Genomic DNA, 12,356 nt, shown 5'->3' with positions numbered 1-12,356 from the left:
ATCACTATACAGGTACTTGTGCGCACAGGAGAGAGAGACTGCAAGCAGGTCACCTTCTGCCGAGGCTCCAGCTCTTATCCAAAACCACACTTCATTTCTCACACATCACAAATGCACCAGTGAGTTCAAGGACAATGCAAGGTATATTACTGGGCTGTAATAAGAGGGATATTATCCTCTCATTTCTACCCAGCCTTTCCATTATTTTATTACTAAGCAATTCAGGGTTGCTGGGAACATTTTCTGAGTACCACTGCTACACTAAGAGCAAAAATTATTAACAGTAAAGGATCCATTACCTCTTTATGAGCTTCACTGGAGATTTTATTGGTGTAGCGCAGAACTTCCAACTCCATGTCTGTCTTAATCACACGACTTAAAGAAAAGTAGAACAGATATCAGGTTAGGTTGCAACTTCACAGCTTAAGGATACAAAATAAAAAAACTTGAAAATAATATGCATCACCTATGGTAAAATTTGATCAAGTACACCTCAAGAGAGAGGAGCTATTACAGTATTCATGACAGCAAAGTTTTGTTGGCATTGATTCACCATTAGCAAAACAATCTTACAAAGGTAAGTCACAAGCATTTCAAACAGCAGCCTGCATTATTTTCATACTAATAAGCAAGTGGTCCAACCAACATTTTTTCAACTCATTCTACAATACAGTAGGAACAAAAGCAATGTATTTCTTCATTTGTCATGGCTCAAACACTACTTCAAACGCAACATTTCTACAAGCATACTTGATTTACTTTTGAAACACATTTGAAACTAGTTTAGATAATGAAATTCCCAGAGTTCCATTCAGCACAGTCCTAACTCCCACCTATTTGCAATACCCCAAAAGGTGGGGGTGAGGTGCGTGAAGAAATGCTATTTCTGTTTTGTATAAAAAAACCAGACAAACATGAAATTCAGAAGCCGCAGTAGCAGTAATTACAGCCATGATGTCCGTTCTCTTTCACATGCTTCTGGAGGGAAAAAAACAAACCAAACAAACTCACAAAACCCCCGCATTCTGTTCTTCATGCTTTATGAGATACCGAATTTGTGCCTATTTATGAGCCTTGATACTCTGTTCTGAACTCATCTCAAAAATTTACCATTAAACACTTATCTACTTATACTGCTTTCTACCATGCATTTCAAATAAAAGCATCTATTTAGTGTGACATGAACAGGGAAGCAGAGATAGTTCCGTACCCTTCTATTATAAATCATCTACTTTTTCCGCTGCTACATATACAGATTTCCTACTATTTCTCATGCCCACCTGAAAGGCAGCCATGAAGTACATACTCGCTGTTTACAAAGAACAAAACTACACATATTGAATTGCATGAAAATATTTAAATTGTATTTTCCAGCTCCATTCCAGAGCTTACTGTAACTGTTGTATTTTGAAACTGCCACCAAGACACCCCTTTTTTATTATAACATGCTCTTACTCACACTGCTGTAGAAACTATTTACTGTATTTCTGCTCCTGTAGTTTGTTTTAGTGAGTCCAGAAACAGGTTTCTCAGCCATCAGCACCTCTGATGTGTGATAAGAGCATTTCCCACACCGCTATGCGGCACAGCCACTCCCCTTCAAACACAACTCTTCTGGGAAGAGTAAAGGTACCTGTGTAAAAATGCTGCTTTCAAGCAAAATGCTCTTACAAACAGAAACACAGTAGAGGGGAAGGGATTGACATTCTTAGTCAACTGGAATACGACACAAAATAATCATTATGCACATTGAGAATGAGAAGTACAAGGTTTTAAAATGCACACTGATGTGAAAAAATTACACTGGGATGGTATAATCTGCTCACCATGGGTGAGGAAACAAACTTCTGCTTCTGCCTTTCAGCCAAGACATAAAGAACAGTAACTCAAACATATTCATGTTAGAATGAGGTAGCAAAGGCTTACAAATTATATATATATTTTTTTTTTAAATCCTGTTCTCCAGCAGACAGCATGTGCTAGCAGGATAATTTAATACTTGTTTGATGTGCTTTTATATTACTTTCAATACACAGTACATATCCCTGATCTGCAAGTGCCCCCAAAATAGGTCGTTTCATAATTCAATTGTCTAATCTCTTTACAGGGATCTACTAGTAATACAAGTTAGTAACTCCTCAATGGCAAACACAAATAGTATTAGATCCTATTTTACTTGACTAGGTCATAAGGTGTCAAGGTCAAGGAATTTATTTTAGATCGTAACTTCTCAGGTATCTTTTTGCATATATGAATTTATGCTCAGTTCCAGACAGACTTTTTATGCAGTGCACCACCTTCATTTACACAAGGTCAAGCGCTGAAACATTTTACAGAAAATGTTTAGTCATTCTGAGACCAACAAAGCCCACAACCCAACCATTAGTAGGGAAGAGAGGGAGGATGTACAGTTGTGCAGGCAACACAATCAACTTCACCCTGCACTAGATACTGAGAAGAAAAAAGTCACTGGGGGCTCCTATGCTGTCTGCAGCGGCACTGTTGATGGAGTTCCCACAAGCATATTTGGGTAGCAGAAGGGCATGTACTTCACCACTTTCTCACTGTTTTGATGGCATAAAAAGCAACACTCTCCTGAGACAGGTTTAAAATGCTGCTAGTCAAGCACTGTGGTTAGCACTGTAGGGCAATCTTGCAGGTGATGAGTGGACCACAGTACTCATGATGTTTTCCCCCCCATTTCCAACATAGGCTAGGAAGGAAGTCCCACCTTTGTTCACAAGTGTGAACTTCAACATTCTATTAAAAACAGCTCTTGGACCAGTTACACTGCATTACTCTGCATACATTCATTCACATTTTAATGGGAATAAATAATTTCCATTATTAGCTCCAGCTAATACAATTGCAAAAACGTACGGATTCAGCATGTAATGCCGTTCTCAAATTCACAGGGGAGACATTCAATCCAATCAAGTCTCCTCTTGTCAGGACTGATCTATAATTTAACTTTTTTTTTTTTTTTCCCTCCATTTTACCTATGTAAAAACATTCCTTCTTCCTCACTCTCCTCTTTTACATACATTGTGTGCTTTTAGTTGTACTTGCCACAGCAGTAGGAGGTCTTTTCATGCATGTCAATCATCCAACAGAAGAGAGAAGCTCTAATACAAACAAGTATCATTTCAGTCCTGAAATTAAGTTTGGGCATTTTAAGTGGCAGGATACAAAATTTCATGCACAGCCTACTTTCCATAATCAAGTGGTCAAGAGCATACAGAATTTGAGGCTGAAACTTGCATAACTCAGCTACGTTTTCCTAAACCAGCGCTTTCCTCAAAGACACACAAATGTCTGCTTCATTATGTGCATTCACTGTCATTCCTGATCATACCGCCACAAGTATCTGTTCCCAGTTACCACCTCAGCGTTTATTAACTCTCTTGTTTTGTTGCTTTCAGCACGTATGCAACCTTAATGGCTGCTTTCTGTGACATGCGTGGAAACCGTCTGGGTATGTCCACTCCTCCTTATCTTTCTGGAAACATTACATTTACAGGCCACCTACTAAGTATAGATGCTGCCCACACAGACAGACTGCAGTCCTGCCTCGTCTTCACCCTTTTTCAACTCTGCTGTTACCCTTGCACATTTTATTTATAGCAATTTCTCCACCATAGTTGATATATTTATGTTCTTCTGCAAGCTTTTGCATAAAAACTTGCTAACTGAATTAGCATCAAAGCCAGTGAATATAGTAATGCGCATCTGCAAAAGAGAAGCATTACAGTTCAATTCTGAAAGACAGTTGCATGAACAAGAGTTCATCTTCAAACAGTTCAAAAAGATGTTAAGAGATTTACAGTATAAATAAAAAAGCCCTCTGAAAACACAAAAAGCTTTAAGACATTAATATACAGATCACTTTCCCAAAGAAACAATTAGAGCTTTCCATCAAAGTACTGCAAAATACTGACTATATGAAATCTTCCACACATAATCCCACTTTCATTGAGGTTAGAGGAAAACACAGTATATACAGGCACAAAATGAGCTGTACAGTGCTAAATGTTTATCTTCTAGCACCACCACAATTACAGTAGTTACTAAAGTAACAAAAGGCCATTTTGCTAAGTGCTAGTACAGAAAAATTTCTTTTCAAAACAGTGAAATCAATACTTAGCATATACATTCAGTATCAAATTTGAAATGGGAGCCCTAAAATTTAAAATTAGAGTGTTTAAATGTGTTTGGAAACCCATTCACTAAAAAAAAAAAAAAAAAAAAAAAAAGAAATCCAGTCTGAGGTCAAATTGTTTCACAGCAAGTAAGTAAATATTGGGATCTTGAAAAAAGGATGAGTAAGGAAGGGAGGCAACAGATCTGTAATCACAAACACTTTTACACCTTGCCTGTACTGAACCATTTTCTCTGCATTTTATTAGAAGACTGTATAATACTAGATTTGCCTTTTGTAGCTCCTCAGCTGATTCTGAAAGAGTATCTATCTCACCTCTTCCTGGTAGGTTTTGACAGTATGGTATAGATTAGAGTTTTCCTGACAAGTATGTAAAACAGAGTAGTTCAGAGCTTGCTGAATTTGAAATTATATGCATTCATGCAAGCATATGACTCAAATGAAACAATTTCCTATCCTAGAATATAACACAAAAAAATTTCATCTTCCTAAAGAAAAAATATTCTTAATTCTAAAAATATTATTGCTCTACAAAGAATGTTTCTTGGGCAGTAACTTGACATTCCAAGGAAATTCCTACGTTAGGAAGTTTTAATACACATAGCCTGTCATTCACATATTGATTTCACCAGACACTTCAATCCTAACAACGGTCTTTAACATACTCCTGACTTAAAATGAAAGCCCCCACACTCGATAAAACCTTTTAAAACACTTTTGAATGCAAATCTGAACTTTGGCTTCACTTAGAATTCTCCTTCCTTGAAAGCCAGATGGAGGGAACGTGCATACCAAGCATCTGTTGCCCGTGAGATCACAGTGAGGACAAAATCAGAATTCCAGGCTGGCACTCACAATTCACAGAAGAGATTCTCTCTACACCAAAATGAACAGCTCCAACCGCTGCCTTTCTACTGCTCAATGCTCCATCCATCTCAGTACAACCTCAGGGCAGAGACCTCATGTTTGTCCATCCCTGAGCTTCCTGAAGATTTAACTGCCTATTAACCCAAACCACAGAGGAGAAAAGCTTATCAGGTGACACCTTGGTAGGGTGAATGGAACCAGAATGAAAGTTAACTCGGGAACAAGCCTGTAGCCCTAATCCAAAGCCTTCTGCAGCTGAAACTGTCATGCTGTATCTACAGATCAACCCTTGGAAGTTAGACCAGGCCCTCTTGAGGTCCCTTTTCTTGCCCCTTGTCTTTCTCTGCTAACAACAGTACAAAAAGGTATGTTGATGATTTCCAAGAAATTATATGTTTATGCATGAATACTTAATGAATAAGTTCTATATAAGATGTATAATTTTGGTGCTTGGTGTGTGTTGCTGGTGAGACGACTGCCCTATGCACCTGGCCGTTAATAAAGTGTCTGCTTATCTACATCACCTTATGTCGGTAAGTTTTTATCCTGGTTTTGGGGGACAGCGCAATGGAGCAAGGGAAGAGCGTGAGGAGTCCTCCCTCCCAGGGAGGAAGGAAAAGCAGGACTGACAGCATGCCCCATCCCCTGCCCCCTGCACTGCTGGCGGGGAAGGAAATAGAGAATTTGGGAGCAAAGCTGAGCCTGGAAAAAAGGGAAGGGTGGGGGGGAAATGTTTTTAAGATGTGGTTATACTTCTCACTGTCCTACTCTGTTTGGAAAGTGTTGCTGTTGTTAGTGTTTGAATTAAATTGATGTTCTTTTTTTCATCCCTTAAGGAGTCTGGTTTTTGCCCATGACCATAATGGGTGAATCACCCCTCCCTGTCCTTATCTTGATTCCCAAGCCTTTTGTTTAATTTTCTCCTTCCCATTCCTGAGGGGGAAGGGGTGAGCAAGTGGCTCCATGGTGCTCAGTTGTCCTCTGGGCTCAAACCACAACAACTAATTAAACGCTAATGGTACTTCCAAAAAAGACCACATTTTGTTAAGCTCCTCCTTTACCTAATTATGTTTAATTTTAAAAGCACATCCCTACGCATCAACTTCTGAGCTTGTGTTCTGTCTACGTTATTCAGGACTTTGCATCTTAAAGGCTGTATCAACTCTTAAATCCACAATTCAACTATATGATAACATCTTTGTTTTGGAAAAGGAAGGGTCCAAATTCTAGAAGGACAGAATATGAAAGATTTAAAAATTGGTACCCTGAGCTTTCTGTGTTACAAAGCACCCACACGCCCCCTTACACTCATAAGCAGGATTTTCAAGCAATGAGTCCCACTACTACACATCTCCAGGTCCAGTCATGACTCAGTGGTGCAACAATGTCTAAGCAGTTTCCCTTCTTCCTACTTTGCTTTTACAAACTTTCTGTCATACCAAGCAATGAAAATGGCTGTAACAACAGAAACCTAATAAAAGTTCTACACATTCTGAAATCACATTGATCTTCAAAAAACATCTCCACAGTTTTCAAACTGGCAATTAGATGTAGATGAAAACAGTAGAATGTTCTCAGCATATGTGCTAATAATAAACATTAAAAAGAATAGCATGTAGTAGCACATAATATACTAAGTTACAACAGTGGCAGTCAGAGTGTACACTTTTCTGTCTGTATTTTAAGATTTTGAGCTTATCTGACTTAACTAAGGATTTGCTCCATTTCTAGATTAATACACTGAAAAAGCTTAGATAATTCATGAACAAAAATCCACTACATTGTTTCTTCAGTTAATTTCCTAAATGGAAAACTAGAAAGCCCTAGTTATGAAGCAATCCTGAGGACAATGTCAGCAACGCTCACCAAAAGAGGAAAACTGGCAAAATGCAGCAGCTTTGCAAACTACTAATGCACTCATTCGCACTCTTTAATTTTGTCTATTCTAGATAGGCTACAACAGAATTCCCCTAGAATTACAAAGTACAGTTACATGAATAATAATTCAACAAAATTAATGCTGTTAAAATAAATCCTAGAGAAGTAATAACACCTTATTAAATATTACCTGTTCAGACACAGTTTTCATATACCTTTGATTTTCATTGCTAGAATATGAATTATCCTCAGTTCTTTTCCTATCCATACAAATTCACATTTACACAAATGTGACTTAACTCCTAACACATTTTATAAAAATGTATATCCAGACACAACGCTTAAGAAAAGCTACATAAATTCTTCGCTTTTCAATGCTGTTAACTAGCCCTGTTTTTACTTCTGTACATTATTTCCACCCTGTAACATGAAACTAGCTTAAAACTAAAACTGCTATAGTAAAGTAGGAGGCTTCTGCGGAGGGAATCTCTCTGAAGCAGTGGTACAGAATACAAGCACGTTCAACAGTGCTCAAAGTATTTTATGCTACTCACCATTCTGCAATTTCAGGATGAAGGATTTTGTTGTTCACATTAAATCTAGAAAAAAAATCAAAATATACAAATATTTAAAAACAGCCAGACACACAAGAGCAGGTACTACATATTTACTTTTGTTTGGTTTGGGGTTTTTTTGGTTGGTTGGTTTTTTTACAAACTGTCTTCTCTGAGGATGTGACAACTTCTGAATTCTAATAAAATATTTGTTTTCACCACAGATCAGTAAAGATCCCAGTGAGGAGAATGCACGCACTCATCTTAAACGTGCAAGTATTTAATTTTGAAATACATGAGACTAAAACAGATATGTAATTTTAAGAATGTGGAGAAACTAGAGGAACAGTATGTTCAAGACATGTTTATTAAACTTCTTTTGACAAAGATAAAATGTTATCAGTTCATTGTTAGGAGTGTGGGTTGGAGGAGATCAACCTCCAGAGGTCCCTTCCAAATTGTTCTGTGATTTTAACTTTGCTCCTCAAACACCCTTCAATGAAATTAAACACATGATTTGCTAATTTCATCCTTTGTTTTACACCTTCCCATTTTTGTGTGCACTGAATGTGACATGATAAACAAGCTTGCTTAGAGGACTTCGAAAAGGAAAACAATCTCTCTTTGTCTTTTCTGATCTACAGGAGCAGCATAGCAAAAGCTTCCATCTCACCTTGGCTTCAAACACTTAACCATTTTTCTGTCTGTTTTCTACATTAGCAATTCATGTATTCTTGGAACTATTCTGAGGCTCTCTAAACAATAACATTACAGTGGCCAATAGAGTAAGAAACTGAGTAATTAAGTGGAACACAAATGGATTTTCAAGCATTGTTCAAGGGGTTTTTTGCTTACAATTTCAATGCCTAAGGAGTGTTCTGCATCAAAGATATTTTTGTCTGACTCAGGACTGTTGGCTCTTCAGTTAGGGCATTTAAGAGAATTAAAATGCTCCAAGGCTCCCAACAGATCTTCAGAAGGATGTTATAAGGCAACAATTCATTTTCCCACATTTTTGGAGGAAATATTAAGTCTATTCCAGGTTATTAACCATTGTTTATACCTCAGAAGGGACCAACTAAAGCACAAATCCAATTAAAAAAATTATTTAGAAGTAACTTCTAATTGTACCAGGGTCTTCCTGCATCCTCAGATAGCAGAAAAAACCCTTATGTTTCTCTTTATCAAAAACATACGCTTGTAAACTTAAAAAATCCTAACAAGGTGAAGGTTAATAGCTTTGTGTTCCTACTCCAAAATAGAAAACAACTTATCACAACATTGAACAAGGACAAGCTGTATGGTATTCAGTATTATGGGTATTAATTAGAAACCACTGGAAAAGCAACACAATACAAAAAGCCCCAAGTCATAGAACAATACATCGTTATAGAATAAAGTTGGTCACTTGGAAACAAGGAAGTCTCGTAAAACCAGAGAAAAATGGCACTTTCTCAATCTAATCGCTACCCCCCCAACAACTATTACCTGCGTACACCAATGCAGAAAGATACAAATGATAGAGTAGAATCAATCTAAAAATTCTACAAAACCAAAAGCCTGGGCTCCCCGTTTGGCTGGAAAGCATACCAACTAACACCACAGAAAGTCAAGACACAGAAGAATTAAGCTGCAGCTGCAACAACAGACACAAAGTCTTTCAATAATCATCATCAGTATGTTATACAGAAAACAGATCAATGAAGGCAAGTGTAAGCAGACACTGCAAAAAGCTCCAACACCAGTTCTATGCTAATAAGACAAGTATAAACTATGGTTATTATTAAGTAACAAAAGAAAATAAAGGGCAAGGAAGGGCAGGTACAGAAGGCAGCTGACTTAAGACGCTGAAAATTCACATCTTTTATCTCAAGAACCTGACAAGCTCACTTTAACCACAAGCATAAACGGATGAAACCAAAAGCAAATCAAATGAGCCAAACATGAACCTCACAAGTCAGGATTGTCTCTCAGCATTAAAAAAAAAAAAAAAAAGGGAGGGAAAATATTGTACACCAGCATAGGCTTAAAATAGCTCAAATAATGCTCTTTTAGAAAAGCAATACCAGCCATGAGATGTACCATCTCTGTTACAGTCCCTGAACTTGCCTTTCCTGGCCCTAAAGGCTCTTCTTGAACTCTCTCTGTGCTGCCAGAAATGTAAGTTTTTCTTACTGGTTGGGACCACCTACTAATGTGTCAGGTCCTCAAAATTCCAGTTGCTGTTAATTGGGAAGCTAATTAAAACCACAGAAAGGCAGCAGGATTGAAACAAGAGGGTGCTGGGGGATGGCAAAGAGGCAAGAGGTCATCAGCTAAATGGCAGTTTTATCTCTCACCTGAAAGACAGGCTTTCTGATACAATGTCAAGTATAAAACAAGATCTTAGACCTCCAGAACACAGCATCAACTCAGATTTGGAAGAGAATCTGATCAATTGTATGCTGCTTTTACAAGGAAGCCAACAATTAAGGATTGAACAACTCTGCTTAGCTCATGATAGCTGTGGGTCCTGTGCAAGTGGCTGCAGGGCCACCTGTTTATGATGGCTAGGCTTATAAAGCTAATGACTCAAATTATGCTTCTCTTTAGTCACCAACAAGGCAACTAAGCAAACCAAATCTTTAGTTACTAGTTAAATAACAAGCTCAAGGGAAGAGCTTGTCATTGTCAACAGGAGTACAAAAATGGTGTTTAATTCACATAATTTGTGCAGAAAGACCTACATAAAATCACCCTATCTTGTCCTCCCAGCAAAGTTTTGATCCTGCTAGACAACAAACAACTTCTAAAAAACATGTACTGCCCTAATGATAGAAGGATCATATAGAGCAATCCAATTCTACATTTGCCTGCAATTTGCAAATTAACAATACATAGATGATGAGATACTCGTCTTGAGGAAGAAAACAAATTGGTATTTTGCTACAGTTGCCATCTGTAACATATTAATGCTCCCATTTAATCAACACAGAACTAAGAAATACTACACTGAAAGGCATGTCCAAATTGATTTCATACTCAGTTGTCCTTTAACATGCAAGACAATTTCATTAGCTTAAAAAAAAAAAAGCTAGAAATCTACACCTCCTGTATAATAACACTGCATAATGAGACCCTTTTTTTGTCAGTTTAACGAATACATATGGTGATAAAAATCTAAAACATATTGACACATAATGTTAGAATCTTCTACTATACTTCAACATGAAGTCTGTCTCCTAATGATTGATTTTGCTACACAATAGGGAAGAGGCCATTTAGATGGTCTTCACTGTCACTGAGAAAAAGGAATTCACTGGAAAACTTTAAACATTAGGTACAATTGCTTGAACTGTCCATCCTTTACAACAATTGATGGTAAGGATGAAAAAAACTCACAAAACAACACAGCAAGAAATTATTCAACAGTGTTTTAAAGTGAATGACACAATACTGTTTATCCATACAGGTTCAAAATCCATTTTCTGTATGGTGAGTCACATCATTTAAAAGCATTTTTACAAGTGCTACATAACCACCACATGATTAGATTTTAAAAATTCCTGCACATCCTCCAGTCTGAAAAATAGGTCCATGAATTAGGAAAAAAAAAAAAACAAAAACAAACCACAAAACAGAACTAGCCTTTACTAGCAAACAGAAAGATGTATTTCTAGAAAACAATGCATTTAGAACTATTTTAGAAATCTGCCTTCTACACATAGGCCATCTGAAGCAGGTGAGAGCAAATCACTTCTATTGGATTTGTAACAGCTTACACAAAGCAGGAGCAACTTGTCTTAAGTGCCCATCCAGAATGTCCCCTCCACTGAACCACGATTACTACCCACCGCTGAGCAGGGCGACTTCACAAGTACCACATTCTCCATTTTACAGACTGCAGCAACGTACAAGCTTTTTTTAGTACAACATACTTTGCTATATGAGAGAGCTATACATAAACTGATGGAAACCGTGATATAATTCACTATTATGGGCTGTATTATCCGCATAAAAATCAAGTTTGATCATTGCTAGCAGGACAAAAATAACTTAGGGGTGATCTTCAGGGTGAGCATAGAAATGACCTATGACCACAGTAGTCATTTTGTCTCAAATGACTATTTATTACAGTGGAAAAATTAATCAAATAGTTTAGGTAATTATGTTCCAGGAGAAGTTCAAAAGGTTCAAAAAGTGAGGCAGGGAAGCAACATCATTAGGGCAAGAAAAAGGCAGCTTCTGACAGGAGCAGATGAACAGCCTGCAAAGAGAGCAAGATTCAGCTTTTTCAGGAAATGATATATTATTTCTATTATTATCCATTGCAAAAAAAAACCCAAAACAAAACAAATGACCAAATGCACCGGGGCACAGTCAGTCTAGGAGAAAAAAGACAAATGGGAGCAGGAGGATCACAGAAGTGCCTTAGCAAGCAAATACATCTTGGCCAGGTAGCCAGAAAATAGAAACAAACAAGAATCCAGGAATAAAATACAGCATCATAGCTAGGGCAGAGCCTGGCCAAGTGGAGGCCAGAGAGCACCAAGGTGCAGTCATGGGCAGATGGGAGAGTGCAGTTTGAAGGAACACATTGCTTGGTATAAACCCCACGGTTTCAGTCCTCTTGGAAGAATACATCCAAAATAAATGCATTTCTATAAAGGAAACATTTGATACAGGAGAGGCAGAGAAGCAGGAAAGCAGGAATGCTGGAATTGGTTTGTGTCGAAATTGATCTGTGTCGAAAACAAATATAAAATGTACTGATTTATATCCGCAGTTATGAAAGTCTGAGGAGAGCTGAGTTTAAGAGGAAGCTCGTCCCCTCCTCCACACCCTCCATTAGCAGTGTCCACTCTCCACACAGACCAAGAACACTCGCACAAGAGACATGACAGCCCCTAGAAGACAGA

General features: G+C 37.8%; 1 protein-coding gene across 1 annotated transcript in view; it reads right to left on the bottom strand.

The window, feature by feature from the left end:
- Window positions 1-12,356, bottom strand: part of PEPD (peptidase D) — a 150,429-nt gene that overhangs the window by 98,904 nt on the left and 39,169 nt on the right. The window contains exons 8-9 of the mRNA XM_026856947.1: window positions 7,459-7,503; window positions 300-375 (exon numbers count right to left, since the gene is read on the bottom strand). Coding sequence (XP_026712748.1) covers window positions 300-375; window positions 7,459-7,503 — 121 coding nt within the window. The remainder of the gene's footprint in view (window positions 1-299; window positions 376-7,458; window positions 7,504-12,356) is intronic.

Source organism: Athene cunicularia (genome assembly GCF_003259725.1).
Source record: "Athene cunicularia isolate RWA chromosome 11 unlocalized genomic scaffold, athCun1 chr11_part1, whole genome shotgun sequence".
Taxonomy (NCBI): domain Eukaryota; kingdom Metazoa; phylum Chordata; class Aves; order Strigiformes; family Strigidae; genus Athene; species Athene cunicularia.
Note: the sequence above shows the minus strand (reverse complement) of the source record. Positions and strands in the feature narration are given on the sequence as shown.